The 20,728-nt window shown below is 42.3% G+C and overlaps 1 protein-coding gene across 2 annotated transcripts in view; it reads left to right on the forward strand.

The window, feature by feature from the left end:
* dennd1b (DENN/MADD domain containing 1B) overlaps positions 1-20,728 on the forward strand; it is a 120,754-nt gene that overhangs the window by 20,385 nt on the left and 79,641 nt on the right. For both annotated transcript variants that reach the window (XM_086114761.1, XM_086114762.1), the window contains exon 3: positions 7,367-7,410. In XM_086114761.1, coding sequence (XP_085970887.1) covers positions 7,367-7,410 — 44 coding nt within the window. The remainder of the gene's footprint in view (positions 1-7,366; positions 7,411-20,728) is intronic.

Genomic DNA, 20,728 nt, shown 5'->3' on the forward strand with positions numbered 1-20,728 from the left:
CCTCTGCTGACTAAATCAGCATGAAATGTAATGCCATTTGCCGCGTGCAGGGCTGGTTGATTGGCAAAAGCCCCCCAAAAATGTTGTAAATATCCGAGTGGGCTTTCTTTCGGCTGGCCTTTAGAAAGATGCCACTTAATCTGCTTACTCCTTTAACTGCAAGCGGAGGAGTTGGGCCTCCTCCCAGCCAGAATAAGTCTACTGATCCAGAAGTAAAGCGATGACCACCACAGTTATTCCTTCCTTTAGGTTGCACGCCCCGTACCCCTCAATCCCCCCCTCACCCGATCTTCTTCAGCCCCCCTCTGAGGGAAGAAAGCTGCTCCTTCTGACAATGGACATTTTTTGCCATATGTTGGCTTGACATCTTCATCAGGTTCACAGCAGGGTACCTTAGTTAACTTTCACTCCACTGCCTGATGGGATTTTCTCCCTCTGTTTCCCCAATCGGCCCGGGCTCAAAGTCTAGACAGCCGCTAGTGCAGGGTCCCTCCAGTCCGATGTCCACAATGGCCGTATTGTGGATGCTTACTAGCGGCAGCTTCCTCCTGTTACAGCGTTCTGGCTGCTGCTATAACAATGCTTTTGTACGGGGGGGCATACGAATGAGGCCTAATCCACTACCTACTGTGAAATAAGTCTCTCTCACAGATGAGAGAGCAAGCAAGAAAAACGGAGTGAATGAAATCACCGCCAAGGAGGTTAGAGTGCAGCAGTTTAACCCCTGGCCAAGCAAAAGGGAGGAGAGTAGGCAAAGGGAGCGAAAGAAAGGAGGAACAAGGAGAGGCAGGCGCTACATCCCTTCATCTGTGGAGCACGGATGGAGGAGAGAGGCTGCCGATGGCTTTCACGCTCTCTCTTCTCACAGTCAGAGGAGCTGGTGTTCACCATATGGGATTTGGCCTCCCTTAACAAACAGGCCCCCTATTCACGCACAACACATATTCATCGTTTGTGGAGTGAGGTAAAAAAAAAAAAGAGGGTTTTTTGTCTTTTTCTCCTTAATGCCTCCAGAGCAATGGATGGCCATAAGGGCTCCAAGTTTGTGTTTGATTTCCACAGTATAGAGAATTATAAACTAGAGGCTTTCATCTTTGTGTATTCACGCTAGATTTGGGGTTAGGTCTTTTTCTTATTTTCGACGGAAACCTAGATTCAGGCCATTGAGCAGATGAAATGATCCTGCGGACACGCTGTGGGTGCGTTTGACATTAATCGTTTTTCCCAGCACGCCCCGGACATTTTGATGTAACCTTAAATCAACGTGAGACGTACTTTTAGGTTTTTGACAAAAAGGCTTCAAGTTAAATGCTTCACATGCAGCCCTAGTGGGCAGTGTGAGCTTTCTGACACATGGCATCTCGTGCCAACTTTTTCTTCCAGCCAACAGCATTAGGCATGCCATTCTCTGCCAACAACTCTTTTTTTGCCTTGCTTGGAAATCCCAAGAAGCGAAAATGTATGCCAAGATGGAGATGCCAGCACTTTTCATTTTTAGCCACTTGGATGTGCCAATACACATAGACAATTGTCGTAACGGGATTAAGATAAAACAACAACCTATTTTTCACTTCTCCATGCATCTATAACATATCAAATATAAGATAATTTCTTCAATTATTATTTTTCTAACGCTCCACCTGAGAGAGCAGAAATTATGCAGTGTAACTGTCATCTGACAATGGCCGAGGTCCACCTCTCATATTGTACTCCGTTCCTGACACCCTTCACCTATTAACCCTGCTCTTGCCTCGCTCACTTTCCACCTCTGACTTTTAAAGACATGTGTCTCAGGAATAGCCAAAGCATTGATTTGTTTTTTTTTCACCATCCCCACAACCCCCTCCTTCAAGTAAATGTGCCTTTGCTCAGGGGCTGCTTGCACGTTGCCCACATGCTGACTATTGGAGGTCAGCCATGCTTGAAGGCCCCAGGGATCAATGGACATGCTACTTTACCTCGTAAATAATCAGCCATGAGCTTGCTGTCGCACTGCAAACATGCATGTGGCTGTTTACATGGACACACGTGTGCATGGCAGGGTCCAATAGTCACGCCTTGCTTGTCGCCGCCACATTTGGCTGCTACTCTATTGTTGCGTGTGGATGCAGGAATCCACTCCTGGATAGGTGATTTCAATTTAATTCACACCCAACAGGTCTGTTTACACTGTTTTCCCCCTTGTCACATGAGCTGCCAGCAATATCGCAGCCAACTGACTTCTTTGAAACAGTTTGCCGCTGCTGTTAACGACAGTAATTGACAATAATCGACAAGCGTTTTTGGGGAATCCTGGCACCCGTGTAAAGTGATGGGTACCGAGGCTCAGTACTTAACTGGCTGCAGGGCTGAATTTTTCAAAATGTCAGAATTGATACGCTGCGCTCACAATGGCTCTGTTAAATGCCTTGGAGAAATGACTCAAATCAATTTTTGATGGATTTAGGATATACAGTATGAATGTTACTTTGCACCTTCTACCTCTCGAACATTGTGTCTAAGAAACGATAAAATTGTGTTTGCCTAAGATTCATTTTCAGAATGGGTGGCGATTCATTTTGCCCCACTGTTTGACCGTACGCAATAGGCACTTGTTGACTCCTTACTGTGCCAATGTCGTGCTGTGTGATCATATTACATGACACGTAGTTTTATTTAAAAACGGCTGATGTACCGGATCATCCTATAGTTTTTATAACATTATTTTGACGTGTGGGATCACTATTGGTGTCACGGTGGAGGCGACTCTCCGTCCCAGCACCACCTACTCGGGCTTCGAAGTTGCTGTCACCAGCTTGGGAGCAGAGGATGCAAAGTCAGCGCTTTTCAAGGCTTCGACGAGTGAGGTTTTAACCACGTTCACGCAAGCTGACGTTATTTACATTGAGTTACAGTGGGGCTCAGTGTTACACTCTAGGCATGACTAATCGATTTACTCTCAATATAACTGTAACATTGTTAAAGTTTGCTTATTTTTGGTTTGAGGCATGAAGCCTGCAGAGGGACGGAGGGATGCTTAATGCATTGTTGTCACACGTACAGTCGAACATTAAAATGTCAGGCAAAAACACAAGCAAGCAGTGAGATTTTTGTTTCTAAACCAAAAGAATAACATTGAGGCACCGGATCAATGAGCAATATGGTTCACAGCAATAGTATTGATGAATTCTTATCTATACCCATCCCTACGTTATGTTGATGTCCTTTTCTGCCTGTTGTGTTGTATTTCACGCCACTACACAAACTCTAAACATGTTGTTTGATCCAAAACCAAGTCCTTTTTGTTACATTCGACAATACTGTATCTTAGTACCTTTGGATTATTTGGTCGAGTCTGACCTTTTAAAATTAATAAAACAAAATAATTTCATCTTTTTTTACCTAATATCAATCACCTGAAAATGATGTTCCTGATTTCCTGTCACGTGATCGCTTTAGGACAACTGTAGTTTCTTGGCTGGCAAAGCAAGAAGTTTCACTCCACCTTTGAGAGACATAACATTGTTTTCAAGTGTTTGTCAGGCTCATTGGCAATGCATCAACAGTAAAACATAACCTTAGTCAACCCGTGACAGTACACAAACTTGTGATTTTAAACAGTAAATTCCACATTTTATTATTGGATTACTTGCAATTTATTCTCTTATTCTACAGTACCCTTCAAGTGTTCCATATTTATGTGTGCATGATAAAGTATTGCACCTCCTTAATTATAGACGCCCTCTTTTTATTTATTCAGTCAAGAATTCAGAATGTGTGACACCATGAATTGTGGTGCAATCAATTCAGATTTGAGTGTGTGGCTTGTGAGGAGGGGAGGATGAATTAACAGTTCCAGGATCTGTCACGGTGACATTTGTGTCCCCGGGCGGAGCAGCAGGGGTCCTTTTCACCCCTGTAACCTTCAACTTCCAGCCCTAACCCCCTTCAGGCCCCCTCTCGCGCCCTCTACATGCCCAGCAAGAGAGTGAGAGAATAATGTGGGAAGAGCAAGGGATGGTGGGGCTACAACAGAAAGGAAGGTTAGGAAATGGGAAACAATGAGAAGAACCAGAAATCAGGCAGAAATGTGGGATCTGCATGAATGCAAAAAAAAAAAAAAAGGAAATAATGACTTTTTCTGTCAGGTGACATTTACTTCGCTGCGTCATATTCATAATTTTATGGGACTGCTGTCAATTGTTTACGGATTATAGTTTGTCGTGTATTTGTGGTCTAAACCGGAGGTCCCCAAACTTTTTTGCCCCACGGACCGGTTTCATGTCAAACAATATTTTCAGGAACCGGCCTTTAAGGCCGGATAGAGACAACAATATAATATGATATGACCTGCATGAAGCGTGTTTTTCGAAACATAATAATAAACACGAATCACGAGGAACGTCCTATCTGGCCGCAACATTCTGTGGTCGCTATGGTAACGTTTAAACGTGCCTTCAAAATAAGATGCGCCGCAAATAAAAAGTGCATGAAAAATACGACTCACCATCGGCGCTTATTATGCAGACTAGGCTTTGTGCGTGTGGATTTCCCGTTGAGATAAAGCCGTATTTGAAATAGGACTCCTGATACGGTCTATTAAATGTAGCCTTCTCTTTCTTGAAAGTCGTAGCCTCCTCTTCTGTATCCTGGCTGGGCCTTTTGCCCTTCCCGAAAACCTTTGTAAGACGTTTGTTTTTTATTCATTTTGCTAGCTCCTGGGTTTCATTTTAACTGTAACCTATCACGTGACCAACATGCACGCATTCACCTGCGTCAAGAGTGACATACTGTAGACTGATATTACAGAGAATGCGCTAATTTTTCAAAATAAAACATCTTTCAGATTCCGAAATGAATAAAACTGAAACAATGTAAGTTATTTATTTTTTCTGTGCGGCCCGGCACCAAATGACCGGTCTGCGGCCCGGCGGTTGGGGACCCCTCGTCTAAACCATAAATGGAGGCAATTATCACTTTAATAACCCCTACGGCAAAATTACATCATTTTTTTCAAAATACATCATAAATCAAAAATTTCAGTTATTCATTGGAATTCGCCAATCGCCGGCTGGATCGACCCCTCTCCCCCACAATTGATGGCATCCATGACATTTTCAATGACGTTTCAGCCATTTGGTAGCAGTCCCGATACTCTCCTCTTATCCAGTAAATCAGAATCAAGTAGTCAGAACTGTGGCACCACTGCGTTCTCTTTTTTCTTTTCTGCTGCTCTTTTCAAGATGGGTTGCATGAAATCATCCTTTAGGATTATATAAGAAATAATGGATTCTGCTCTGTCTGTCATCCATTTTTTTCCATCGTGTTGCCCCTCTGTCATGCTCTCTTTCATGCAGCCATGATGCCTCTCTATGGACCGGGCATTCTTTTATAGCCTTGTTCATCAAGCTAATATTTCCTACGACAATGTTTACTCTCCTCTGTGGATTATGTAAAATAATAAAAACACTTAAGGGGTGTTCACACAGCACACATTTGCTCCGGCGCTGCACCGATGTATTTTGTTGCGATATATTTTGCACCGCAGCAAATTGTGTGGAGCGTTCACACGTACAAAGCCGCTCAGCGTGTCTGCAACGGCACAGCGTCGGTGCAGCCCCACTTGCGTTCACACGGCAGTTTCTGCAGCGGAGCAAAACGACAGAAAACAAATGAGCTGTCGTGTTGGTTCTTTTTAAAACGTATACACAACTCAAGCGACTACTGGACAGGCACGTCCTTCTCCTTCTCGGTCTCCGTGCCTTCTGCTCGAGAGTGACCGCCCCCGAAAACGTAAATCAACGATGACTTCAATGACACTCAGAAAAGCAAACACATCATGCGCCAAACAGAAAATCAAGAGAGGAAATCACTAAATAAATTATATGGGGGGCGGGGGGTTGTGAACACACAACAAAGGAACAAACTACACTAACAACTCCGCGACAGTCCAGTCTCCTACAAAAGGAAAGATGTTACCAGCCAAGTCTTGTGTCATTATTAAACAAACACATGACGGAAGTCCGACAGAGCACGAAAGCAACACATTTTCGCCGTACGTACGCTTCACAAGCATTTGCTCTGGAGCAACTTTAACCCAGTTGCGTTCACACGTGCAAATTTACATCGGTGCTGCTTCGCAAACGAGCATTTGCTCCGGAGCAAATTTTTAAACCACCTCCCTGAGGTGGATCAAATTTGGTCCGGTGTAAGCCTTTTTCTGGGGCTACACCGGAGCTAATTTGCACGTGTGAACGCTCTACTGGGGCAGCCCCGGCGTAGCACCGGACCAAATCTTGCCGTGTGAACACCCCTTTAGACATCTCTTTTCAGGTTAAGAACTTTTAAATTGGTCAACAAACCTGGTATGAACAAAGTAAGAATATTTTTGTTGCGGCTCACAGGTTGGAGTTTTCCATGTGTGAGTATGTTCTTTCTGTTCAAACCTGGGCTGCTTTTCTAATAAACAAACAAACAACAACAACAACAACAAGCTAGTGCGAAAGTCACATGGTGACCGAGTCGCTGTGGAAGCCATGTTGAGCATGTTGACACCCCTGTGCTTTAGTTTGGCACACCTTTGGGCTTCAGTTTCCATGCAGAATTGACTACACGAGGACAGATGCAAGCGTATAGCATGCAGATGATATGAGAACCGCAGGCTGTTGAAAATGGCTTTACTTCATTTCAGATATTCATTTTTTTTCTCATATGTGCCAATGCTGTTTTGCTGGACTATTACATTTTAAGTGTGGATGTCTTCAAAACACTTTTTATGAATCGGATTAGTCCCGGCTAATTCATACTTGATTGTTGATTATTCGGTTAATGTATTTTGTATTAATGAAATATCAGAGTTTCTGTAGCTCATTAAAAAGAATGTAAAATGACACACAAATAGCCAATTCTGTCTGATCAGTGACCAGACATCCCCTCACTTTTGCAGCTAGTAGCTCACGATGATTGGAATTGACCAACATCTAATTAATCCACAAATGGTTATCTTTGAATTTTTCCAAAAAACAACACCCAAAAACAATACAGACAAAAACACTAGTGATGATTCAACAATCTTCCAGCTAATCAGAAGTGTTCCATCTTAGCATTAATTAATTTAAGTAAAGTAGGCTTGTGATGATAGTTTCTTTTTTTTTAAATGTTATTCTATCTATCCTGAGAATCTATATTTGCATATTTGCAGCTCATACAGCCTCAACACATTCTGTCTTTCCCGATGTTCTGCCGCTGTGTGTGTGTGTGTGTGTGCGTGCGTCACAGCCACCCCTTGCCCCCACCCATCTCATTAATATGTATATATTCTGAGACAGCTAGCGAAGACGGTGTGTTTCTCACCCGCTGATTAATGCTGTCTGTCAATTACCTCTAGATCCAACCGTGCTGTGGAGCTTCCCCCAGGACTACATCGACCAGGTTGGAACACACTCCGCTTTTTCATTCATTCTCTCTCTCTCTCTCTCTCTCTCTCTCTCTCTCTCTCTCTCTCTCTCTCTCTCTCTCTCTCTCTCTCTCTCTCTCTCTCTCTCTCTCTCTCTCTCTCTCTCTCTCTCTCTCTCTCTCTCTCTCTCTCTCTCTCTCTCTCTCTCTCTCTCTCTCTCTCTCTCTTGCCCTCATCCTCTCTCCCCCCAATTTCCCTCTCTCTCTCTCTCTCTCCCCATCCCATCTCCTTCTCATCCTGCTTTCCCGTGGACCCCCCCACCCCCAGATCACTACGATCCTCTTCCTCCTCATCATCACTGCTTTTGCTTTCTCTCCTCATCTCACTCTCTCTTTTCTACTCTCTCTGTCTCATTGCATGTCTGTTGGTGGTAATGAAAAGCAGTGAGCGGCTCTTCAACAACCGAGGAATCACTAATTATCGTGCAACCGTGACAGGAATGCACACTTACGTTTTCAGCTTCTCGCATTCGTTTTGCTATGCCTGATACATTTTTCATGACTACAGCTTTATTAGGTTAATTCTAGGGTCCGACCGATTAATCGACTGGCCGATTATGGGTCTTAAAACATCATTCTAAATAATCGGCCAATTGGCCAATGTGCGCCAATTGTATTTCATTTTATGTAATCTAACCTTTGGTGGCAGATGTAACAAGTAACACTGGCCTCATTTTTTTTTATTACACTTAATTGTACTATCACCTTGTTTCCCTATTTATATAAGAAGTAGTGCTGCACAACATGAAAAAAACCTGATACCGATAATTTCATGTTTTTTATGACCAATACAATATTGTATTGGTCATAAAAAACATGAAATTATCGGTATCAGGTTTATGTATATATATATATATATATATATATATATATACCCTGATCTGGTTGCCAGCCAATCGCAGGGGACATATAGACGAACAACCATCCGTGCTCGCACTCACACTTAGAGACAATTTAGAGCTGGGGTGCGCAACCTTTTTTAAGCATAGATCTACTCTTCGATCAACCAACCCCCCACGATCGACCCGATACCACACCCGAGCGCATACACACTACACACGCACTTGCACACGCATGCCATAGATGAATGAAACTGAAAAATAAATTAGACACAACAATTGAGTGGGTTTGTTAAAAGGAAATCACTGCCTACCTTTGTCGAGACCTTACGCGAAGGCATGCGGTGCACTTTTGCAGCATGTTGTCAGTGGAAGCACGCAGGCCACACACTCCTGCGGGTCACTGCACGCATTCGCCGACGTTGTTCCAAAATGCAGAAACATTGAGTCATAAGGCCTGCATTGAATGAGCTGATCTTGACACTCCAAATTCTACTGCAGCCCTAATAGCAGAACAAATATGCAAAGCAAGAATGCAGCACATAGGAATAGCACATTTTCCTCAATTTACGGGTTTGCGCTTTGCCCTCGTCATTTCTGTCCAAAGGGCCCCCGGATCGTCACACGTATACGTCACTTATAAAAAGTACAGTGTCAATACAAAAAAAAAATGTCCGCTTTTCCTCCGGACCAAACGAGCGGACCAAAGCACTTTTCTGGTGTGACTACACTCTCGTCAAACTGCAAAACAACTATTTTATGCCATAACGGAGACAACCCATGACACGCTTTTGTAACACTGCCGCTTATTTTTACTCAAACTTTTTTGTTTTACAGAACTTTAAGCAGAATTTTTGATTCATCAGCACCATTCCAAATGAAATTTGAAGTGCAACTTTGTGCAAAAGTTTGAATGCAAGTTTGAAGCACGAAGCCTGTGCCTCAGTGACAGCAAAAATTGGGCTGTGATATGTTCCCTGACTTAAAGGCTTGCTCATCTTGACTTGGCACCTAATGGAATGTCACTCAAAGGTAGAATGAAGCATTTTCATGATCATGAGTCCAAAAAGATTGGATGAACAATTTCATAAGACTTGTCCAGGCGGTCTGGTATACCGATTGGGCATGCTGGGTTGAACCAGCATATTGCCAATAGAAAAGCAGTTGAAACCAAGAAAGACAGAAAGCAACTCGGTGTGCCAGTTTGAGTCTTGACATGTGTCCAGACCTCATCCTCTTTTTCAACATGTCTCTTTTACTTTGCTGCCACCCACCACAACCTTGCTTTTCTTTCATTCTGTTGTTGACCAGATCGTTTGTGTGGATAAGATGGCCCTTAAGATGGCTAGTTAGCGTGCTGTGTACAGAGGGATTGGCCCTTTCCCCTGTATACATAAAAGCCGTATTCACTGGCCTCATTACCAGGATTAAGGCTCTTTTCCTCCTTTGTGGGGCTAGAGGCTGGAGTCCTCTGTAGCCAGACTTTGTCTCTTTTTGTGGCCTGTGCTGGCCAGCATATGGCAGCAGCAGCCAACAGTCTCTGCAGAGGGACTCAGAGCTCAGAGCAAGGCCTCCTTTTGTTTCGGCCGTTATTGTTGCTCAGCGCAATGACATTTGTAGGCCGTAGGATCGGGGTGGAGGGGTTAGTCTACCCCAAGGGAGAGGCAAGAGATGGAGAAAGAGATGGAGAGCGATGCAAGGGAGGGGGCGAGGCAAAGACATGCAGACAGACAGGAGTGTGGATTATGGAAATATGGATTGATTTTTTTTCCCCCTGCTCTGTAGTAGAATAGAAAGCTCAAAGGAGAACAGACTGCAGGCTGGCTGGCACTCTGGGGTGTGCTGGGGAAACCTGACGTGAGAGGCACTTGCTCCCTTTCTCTTGCTCGCTAGCCTTTTTCTTTTCCCCTCCTGCTCTCCTATTCCTCCCTGAGCTCGTAAGTCTCTTGATGTCTTGGTCATCTGCGGATGCTACTTGGTTATAGAGAGAGGAATGGGGATGTGAAAAGGAAAAAGGAGGAAATGTATCTTTAAAATATATTTGAATCGGATTCGCAAGAGTTTTTTCCCCCTTTTTCCCCCCCAAATGAAGCAGATGAAGCAGACAGATGGAAATTCAACCATTGACTCTCAGATGTTATCCCAAAGTTGGGGGGGGGGGGGGGTCTGCAGACTGAAGATGCACTTGCAGTCAAAGAAGTGCACATTCAAGAAAGTTAATTGCGGGTTTCCACAGTGTGGTGTGACGTCTCGAAGTCCCATTTATCAGTTCAGAAAAAAGAATGGTATTGCTCAAAAGTTATTTTAAGAGCTGAGCTGTGGTTGAGAAATATGGCTTTAAAATTTAACACCTTCTTTCCCCCCTGCCGCAGTCGTCTGATTTGCAGAGTTTAATCATTTTCCCCCCTTTACACTTATAGAAAAAGTACTTGACAATGATGTTATTCAAAGCAAGTTTTGTTTTTTGTTTTCCCCCTTATTTGATTTGCTTCATCTGTCCTAATACCAAAAAAATTTGAAACACCTTGTATGTATGGATGTGTGTACGCGTGTACAGTGCCGCAAAAAAGTATCCCCCCCCGATATCTTTGCACTTTGCATATTTATCACACACAAAGGTTTCACTTCATTAAACCAATTTTAATATCACACAGAGACTACCCAAGGAATACAAGATGCAGTTTCTAAATGACAATTTTATTTTTTTATGTACAAAAACAATAAATCCAAACCCGTCTGTCCTTATGTGAAAAAGTAATGGCCCCCTGAACCTAATAATGGGTTGTGCCACCCTTGGCAAGAATAACTGAAATCAAGCGATAATTGGTGATAAGTCTTTCGCATTGCTGTGGAGGAATTTTGGCCCACTCTTCTTCACAGAATTGCTTCAGCTCTGCCACATTTGGATGTTTTTTTAGCATGAACTGCCCATTCAAGGTAACACAGGAGGAAAGTCCCTCCATTAACGACAGCAATAGCAGGAAGTTACACCATCTGATTTAATATGAAATAGGTCACCTTGATGCAATAATATTTCACAGGGAGTTTGTGCGGACTCGTTGTGGTTGACAGTCCAGGCATGGTTGAAAACAGGGAAAAAGATGACGCTTCAGGATATACAGTACGTCACCTCTGAAAGACCAATGGATTTTCACAAGGACAAAGCGGACGGACTTTCACCCCATCTTCAAAAAAAGGGGGCGGGGGCAGACAAGCAGCGATGTTTTGTCAAGCTTTAATGACATGCAGAAAATTCAAGACACTATTTCTAATTTCTCATTATTTAAGTTTTTCCAATGCCATAACAGTTAAGTAAATTGAGATGAAATGTGAACTGGACAAGAGAATTTAAAACCTCTTTGTCAGAACAGTGTATCTGCATGTATTTGTGTACTTGTAGGCGTACGATGTCAATGTGTCACAGGTTTTCGTCTTTCTCCTTCACTGCACCCTGACAGCAGTGTCAAACAAGGTCTCATATGATCTGTGTATGCCTTTGAGAATATGTGTGTGTTTCTGTGCCTGGTTTGATAAGGTTTTTATTCTTCTTTCTAACCCTTATCACCCCCAGATCCCTGGGGTGTTCCAGGGTCTTGACTAATGGACAGTCTTGCCCCACTAAGTTGGCCTTTGGCTCCGGCACTGAGCTGGATGCCTAACTAGGACCCTTCGTTGCTCATGGGTCCTGATAGCGCTGACCTCTGGGCTTGCTCCTTGGGAGATGAACCATGCTAGAGAGTATAGAAAGCCGGAATATGTTTTTACCATACAGTGAACTGTCCTTTCCGTATCATTTGCAGTATCCAATGACTGGAAAGTGCAGTCAGGAGCAGTTGAGCTACTTACGTGAATAGTTGTGATTACAGCTCCAGATGAAGCCATTGAAGCTGACTCGCAGACAGGATACTGGCACTATTGCCCTTCTGATGCCAAGAAGGATTTATAAAAAAAGATTTTGTTTCATATTATTCTTGCTCTCTTTGTCAAAAAGTCACAATTTTACAAAACATGGTCATGATTTGCCGTTAATTGTAAAGTTACTCTGCGGAATGACATTCAACTTAGACTTGGGAGAGAATGGAGTTTGGGCTATGGAGCTGTGGGCCATGTGTGTGTCTGACGCCATGTGTGTGCAGACCCACATCATAGTTGATACAGTCCAGCTAAGCCCAGTGGGAGGTAATAGCTTAAAGAAGGAAATTCTCCCCGGCCGCTTGGTACGTGTCTACGCACACACAGAAGCGTGCGCTCACTCAAACGCATGCGCGCGCACACACACGCTCCTGCTCTCTATCTCCTTTCGCTCTTCTCCCGGCACTTCATTAATGAAGCCGGTCCTTGTATATTTGGGCATATGCATTGCTCTTGGCCCAACACTTCTAAGTGTATGTGAATGTGTGTGCACGCGAGTGCGTTAGGGAGTGAGAGATCTCCCCCTATCATTTGGTAATATATTCAGAAGAAGATCTCGGCAGAGGCATAATATTGCTGCTCTCCTCTGTCTGAGCCATCTGTGATGCGTATAAAGGACATCAGCAGGACAGGGTATTAGCACTGAAATAATGCACACTGTTGTTGCTGTGTTTTTATTCTCAAAGCTGCTTGCCCCCCTCACCCCACAACATAAATCCATAAATTTGGGAAGAGTTTGAGATTAAATGAGTGCGATGCAATGGCTGCCATGTCTATTACTCGAGTGGAAATGTGTTATATGAGTACCATATTTTCACGACCATACGGCGCACCGTATAAAAAGGCTTATTGTCAGTTATGGGTGCGATATCTGTATTCAAAACATACACAAGGCGCATTGTATTATTGGATTCTGGCATGGTAAAACATACTGTAGATTAAAAAATACAGGAGCACGCGTGCACGCTTGCGTATGTTTTTAAAAAGGCAGTGGAAGCAAAATTGAGTTTCATTGTGCTTTATTGAAGCATTTAACAATGTACTCATGTTATTTTTTGATCAATCCACAAATCCATCAAAGTCCTCATCTTCCCATACCTGAAATGAACAGCTGAGCAAGTTCTGCAGCAATCACGCCAGGTTCCCTCGCGTCATTGTCAGTGTCAGTCTCGTTGCTGTGCTGCTCCTCACAAGTGATGCCGGCTTTTGCGACCCACAGCTCGTGATTGTAGGTGAGGGTAAGAACATACTGTAGATCGACTGGTAAATTGAGAGCTTCGCCTTCCAGTTCAGCTCCCTCTTCACTACGACGGACCGATACAGAGTTTCCGTCACTCCAGATGTTGCACCAATTCACTTGCCGATCCCCCCGCTCCATTCTCCTGTCACTCACAAACAAGACCATCAGATACTTGAACTCCTCCACTTGTGGAGGATCTCATCCTCAACCTGGGGGGACACTCCACTCTTTTCTGACTGAGGACTGTGGTCTCAGATTTGGAGGTGCTGATTTGCCTTACCAGGGAAGCTGAGGAGTGTCATCCCCCTACAGTTAGAACACACCCTCTTGTCTGCCTTCTTAAAAAGGGAAAACCACCAACCCAGAGGCACTGTCCCCGATGTCCATGCGATGTTACTGCGACGTGTCATTAAAGACACACCCACGACATCCAGAGCCTTTAGTAACTCTTGTTGAACATTCATTATTAAGTGTTTTTTTTGTCTTCTGTATTTATAACCAAGCAACAACATACACATTTTTATTGGATATCCCCAATTACTCGTTATAATTTTCAGTGTAAAATCCGAATACCAAAATAGTTGATAGCTGCAGCCCTTAACGATACCCATCTCTACCTGAGGCTTGAAGTATATGAGTGATGTCTGAATTGATTTGTGTGTGACTTTGACAGAAACCATGTCAGTTACTAATGTCTTTTTTTTTTTTTGCCTCTAGTTTGAATACACACAATGGAATGATGTCTGGTGTGTGATGTGAAACATTTGTCGACAATTGTTGCATTCTAATGGATCAATCGCTTCCAGTTTGTTTTCATAAAAGACAATGGAAGTACATATGTGTGTCATTCATTGTGGAAATGCGGGCCATTATAAATACAGTCAAACCTCGGTTTTCGAACGTCTCTGTTCTCGACCAAATCGGTTTTCGACCAAAGAGTTTTTTTATGCCTCGGATTACGACCGAAATTCAGTTCTCGAACAAACTGAGCGCATATAAATGCACCATTTGACTGCTCTCACCTTCCTTACACGAGGAAGTGATGCTTCCTTGTGTTGCTTTCCATTCTGAGCAGACATGTTCAAGAAACATTAAAAAAAAAAAAAGAGCATGGTTTCGTTTTTCGAACAGCCTTCTGGAACGGATCATGGACGAAAACCGAGGTTTGACTCTACTGCTTTGGAAATAGTCAGAAAAAAGACACGTTAGGTAGATGGGGAAAAAATCTGGATGCATTGAGATGAATGGTAATCAAAAGTAATTGTAGCCCTGAATGTTAATATTTTTTTTCATAATTTGAATACTTTGTTAAACAACCAACCTGTTGGCTCGGGCGAGTTATTCGGGGTTGTGAAATAATTCCCCTATTGTGAAAGGTCCAGAAGTATGGATTGGAAATTGATTGTGCAGCCATAGGTCTCTCTCTATAGGATGCACACGTATAGCTGACAAGTGTTGGCAAAGTGTTTGAAGAGGCCAGAAGATCAATCTGTCACCTTCAACGCCTCCCGAATAAGGAGGTGGCAAACATGGGATGCTGTTAACCAAAACAACTTTAGTCACCGCAGACTCCCTGCACCAGAGGGGTCACTGATGGAGGGATTTCATCAATTCTAGGAAGAAAATGCTCTCTTCGTCCATTTCCCTCCCCGAGCAGCTTGGTTGGAATGAGCGAGAATGTGAAAATGTAACACCCCCGCCTCGTGTCAATTTGAAAGTGCACCACATCGACTCATGCTCATGCACCCTTCCATCTTTCTTCCATCTCCCCCTACACCTTCCTCCCCCCAGCTCAAGCAGCTCTGTTGCTTTGGTCCAGCTCTGAAGGCCGTTCTTATTACCGGCATATAGTGCAGGTCAGAATGGCAAGCCAGCAGCATAATATTAAAGCCTAATGAAAGGAATCTCTGCAGGGCCTGTGGTCTACAGCGGCCAGTGGAGGCTGCGCCTCTTTGCCCATTGTTCTTCTTCTCCTTTCTTTTTATTCTGCATTCTTTACTATATCCACTATCTGTGCTTGCCACTGTCAGGCTTTGTCTTGTTCCGTCTTCCATACATTTAAGCTTTGATCTGGTTTTATTTAATCATTATTAAGGCTGCAAGAAAATGTTTATAATCGGGAATACAGGGCGTCCTCAGTCTACGATGGCGTTCCGTTCCAACAAAGGTGACATCACTGAAAATTCTGCTGTCGTCGATTTGTGAAGTCGTAATCAGAGTCAAAATATGTGTTTGAAGAACACTTCTGGGGCATAATTGAAAACAGTCAGTAGTGTATGCCTGTAACGGAGTGTGCCTCCTCCAGCTGCAAGAACATATTCTTCAGTGTCGCATGGCGGACTGCTTAGCCTCAGTGAGTAGCTCCAAGGTGCCCATGCACTGTCAAAAAGGAACAATATCTATTTGTCATTACACACACTCCTGGAAAAATAAATTGCTGAAAAGGGTGTCACACTTCACTGAACATTCACTTGATATTTGATACTTTGTTATTTGGGACCCAACAGTCATCGCATGACAAGGGATAGTTCGGAGGTGAGGTGGAGGCGATAGCTCTGTGCTATGGAGGCATCATACATAAGGCTACAAAAGCTTTTATTTGCAATGCAAATATATACAGTATTTATCATGTTACATTCATACAAAGTATTTTCTTGCAAAGTTTTACCAGTGGCACTGTGCGGTCAACAATCAGCATTCGCATTCAATATAGTGACATTTGACTAGTCTGTTTTTTACGTTTTTCTCCTTCGCCATCACGTTTAATTGGTCAAATTATGTTGTCATTCATATTCTTTCAGCCCCTTTTTTGTGTAAAGACATTTTTACACATTTAATTTTTTGGCAGTGTGATGGCACTTGTATCAAAGGTTCCGATTTTCTTTAACTTGTCTGCCCTCAACCCCCCTTAAGTTGTTGTTGTTAACTTTGAGACTTTGATCCTGAAATTCTCAGTTAGATTCTTCCTTTTTTTGGGGGGTGTCGAGGGATCACATTTTCTTTTTTCATACATGCAGTGCAGTGATGAAAGTCCTCCAGATTTTCTCGGATTTCTGGATTTTCAGATTTTCATGAAAATTCCTCTGGAAAATTCAGGAAAAATTATTTTAAAATATTAGTTGACAACATTGAACGAACACGCGTTCGAGTTCGTTGTTTTGCTTTCACAAGCGTAGCCATGTTGAGGCACTAACATTCGGAACAACCCTTCCACTCGCATTCTCATGGCCTCGCCATATCTCGGAGATTTCAAAATTTCGGCGACAACGGAAGCGACAAAGGGCACACCTGTGCACACAAAAGGCAGATTAATCATTGAATGTAGAGTATTTGAATAGCATTTTGTGTAAACTAATTCATGCGTGATCGGCCAGGTATGGCCACAGCGCAATGTTCAAACAGGTAGACAGGCAATCTGACATACGTGCAATAGACCCGAGTGTTAGGAACACGTTCAAGTGGACATGGCTTGAGGAAAAGGACTTGAACGACTACATTAGAAAAGTCGACAAACCTGGTAAATCAGTTCAACTGCTTCAGAGAACAAAGTGTATGCAGAAAGTGGTGAAGATTGCACGACTGTCTGTGTCCTATGTGTTGTGTTATTTTTGTTATTTTGACTTCAAAATGGCGCCGTGTGAGTGGCTGGCTTTCCAGCAGCTCCTATATTTTGTTGTTCTACTTCTTCCTTTCATAACTTTGCTGCTGTGAATCTGGAATTTCTCCATTGCGAGACTAATAAAGGTTTTCTTATCTTTTCTTATCTTACATCATAGATATATTTGTATTTTCAGGAAAGGCCACTTTCATCTCTGACAGTGGAACACACAGTGAAAAAGACATCACAGAACAACCACATGATAAACTTGTGCTCCGAAAACACAACCTCTGAAACAGTTGAATTATTATTGAACTTTTACAAGTTAAATCGTCAGCAAACTACAACGGGAATGTGTTTATTGGAATTTTTGTCATTTAATTTGCATCCCTTGAAAACTGGTTGTGGAGCTGCCAGATATTTTCAATGGTATTTATTTGGACACTGGCCTATGTGTGTGTGTGTGTTTTTCCCCTATGTCGATTATGGTGAAAATAAAGGATACATTTATCATTCATTCTTTGTAATTGTAAATTAAATGTACTATATTGGGAAATATATTATAATCCAGAAGTTTTGTCTATATTGCACATTACTAGTGTGGATGTGTACTGTATATCTTTTTGTTACTTTGTGTTTTCATCTTTCTTTTCCCAATGTGCTTTTACTCTCTCAGCCTCACCCATCAAGATTTCATGCCATCATACATTTTAACTTTGCATTATTTATTTTTGCAGTCTTTCTAAAACCAAAGCTCAGCTGTCCTTGTGCCTTTACACATTGCAAATGAATGCATATCCATGCAAATTCTTGAAAAAAGGAAGGCTGAGAATTTGAATATTTTGCTTAAAGCTGCACCCAGGTCGACCCTGCCATTCGGCATTTGAAAGCAGAGTGTCTTTTTGAATACTGAGGCTCTCTCTTTGTCATGTTCGCCAGAGGGGCTGGATGAGTGGAACAGCACCGGCAGGATGGGCAGGCGTCGGATGGGGTAGCTGCGCACAGACAGACTAATTGGGAAAGGGGGGGGGGGGGGGCAATGGGTGTTGGTAAGGTTGAGGAAAAGGTGGGGTATGCAGGAAAGGGGGGAGGGATTTAAGATGACGACCCCGACATAGGTGGGAGGTGAGAAAGGACAGTGAGAGGGGGGATAGGCAGAGAAGAGGTGAAGGTAGAGCAAGTTAAGACTGTAGGTTTGATGTTTACGGAGCCATACTGACTTAACGTATTTTGGAGGTGGTAGCTGGATTTGGTATTGTTGCCAAATAAATCAATTGAGCGGAGTATTGGACTGAAAATGAAGCCATTGCTTCAAATACATGTTCATGTTTCCAAGCTCAAAAAGATATTGATCAAGGTTATTGTTAAGTTATATTGAAGTCAGAACACAATAATTAATGATTCTAAGGCAATGTTTTAATGATTTAAAAGGGTTATTAGCACCACTAAAACATTGTGTAGTGGTTCAGTTCAGATAATGAAGAAGGTCGAGTTAAAAAAATAAATAAAATAAAATAAGTAAGTATGAAATGTGGGTGAGGATTTATCCCCCAATTCTACTCACACCTCCCTATCTTGTCAGTCATTATTCTTTACAGTTTTTAGCTGAGAATCAAAATAAATCTCATCTCTTACATTAATATAATAGTCATTACTTTTGGGTACTCGTGTAATTACGATGTTGGCCTCTGCTGAGAATGTATGCTCCAGAAGTGAGCATGAGTTGAACCGAATGGATCTGATTTCTGTTATCTATTTTTTATTTTCTTATTGTATGTGGATTTTACAGCTCTGACATGGAAATCTTGTATGGAGTGAAGAATATTGCTAATCCTTGTCATTGGACATATTGGCTATATTTTGGGGCGGATTATGTTTTTTTTTCGTCTTCTTCTTCTTTTAATAGAGGAAACAAAGTCTTTACAGCAACAGTGCCGGGAAGCAGTAAAATAAGGGGCAAAAATAAAAAGCAGATGTCGGGTTCACTCCAACATACTCCGAATTCTTCAACACACCAAACAGCACACAATTTCCGTGGAGCACTGACATACATGTACTTGTTGCGTCGAATATTGGTATATTAATTATCTTTATAAAGTCGTTTGCTGCCATACTCCTCCGTTCTTGAAAAAAAACAAAAACAAAAACTTCTTTGTAGAGGACTCCGGAGGCCGAGCTGCCCTGAACTAGGTTGAGCTACGTCGGGCAGCCGGCTAGATTGATCTGGCTGCAGTAGCCAGGGGAATATAAAGCAGGGCAGAGGCTTAAAGTCTGAGTCCCCCAAGAGAGGAGTCCTTGCTGCATGGGGAGAGGGGCATGAACTGAGTTCCTTATACCTCCCTTCCTTTGGCCGCTGCATCCACGGAATAACTTTCCATCACTTCCATGCTTTCTTATGACATTCACTTTGTCTCCCTCCCAGTCTTTATTTTCACCTCTTGCTTAAATATTTTCAACATGTTCCATTTCACTTTTCTTTTTCACACCCGCTGTGCATTCAGTTCATCCCCATACTCCTCCGCTTCCCTTGTCTATAGAGCATTTGAAAGCACATCTGAAAGCACAAGTGAATATTGCTCATGATGTTCACACCCAAAATGAAACACCAAGGCTAATGTTGAGTTCATTAGGAAATACACTTGCAATTTCAAAATAACTTTTTTCCCCCTCTATTGCGGAGCCGTTTTGCTAATCAACGACTTCATTTGAGGAGCAGTTTTCTAACTTTAAAGGAGCATTTTTTGCCTCTCTTTTGTGTATAATCAGCAGTCGTTATTTGTTCAATTCATATTGTGCATTGCACCAAGCGATTTTCAGCTCAGCTAACAAACGTCACATGAGCTGTGATTATTTGTGACTTGACCCCTGGCCACATGTCACTTTCTGTGCACAGCAAGGGGCAAAATTTCTTTTGAAAGGCGTCAATTGTACATGAAAAATAATGATGTTCCCACATTCATTTTAAATATTAAATATTAACAGCTGAAAACAGCAAAATTAGCATACGCATCAAAGCTTTTGACAGCATCGCTTCACCATCTGAGGTGACAGGTGTTTAGAAGGTAGCTAAACGTTAGTAGGAAGCGGCAATGAAATTAAGGCTGGGCGATATGGTTAAAAAGTGTACCAGTATTCAAGTATTTTATACCAACCAATATCAATAAACATATATATTGAATATTCTATAATCTTTTCAATAAGCACCTGGAGCAAGAAGGCTGAATTTAGGTCATTTTATTTTAACGTCAAATTTTGAACCTTAAATCAGAGCTTAAAACAACGATGAAAAAGTCAAATCAACTCGTCAATTTAAAGCAAATAATCATCAATTTAAATCATGTGCAATGTATGTATTTCATATGAGTCTATTTATAATTATTATATATAATTATTCTTTTCACCTATTTAAAAATAGAAAAACAATTAAATGGATCAGGGCTAAAAAGTTACATCAAGCACAACTATCAAATGGAAAAATACCATTCAAAGTATCTGGCAGTAAAGCACCCTTTTGTGCCCCAAATTTCCTCTTAGGGCTTTGTAATTTGTGGCACAAATCTCACATATTGTCATCTCGACCGACAGCTTGCAGAATAACGGGGTCAGGGTTTGATCTTGATCTTTTTTTAAAATCGATATTATCTTGAATGAAATGTCTTTTGTTATTGATCAGGTGTCTTACACGATATATATTGATATTGAATT

Source organism: Hippocampus guttulatus, chromosome 7, assembly GCF_054856545.1.
Source record: "Hippocampus guttulatus isolate MCC_2025c chromosome 7, RoL_Hgut_1.0, whole genome shotgun sequence".
NCBI classification, from domain to species: Eukaryota; Metazoa; Chordata; class Actinopteri; order Syngnathiformes; family Syngnathidae; genus Hippocampus; species Hippocampus guttulatus.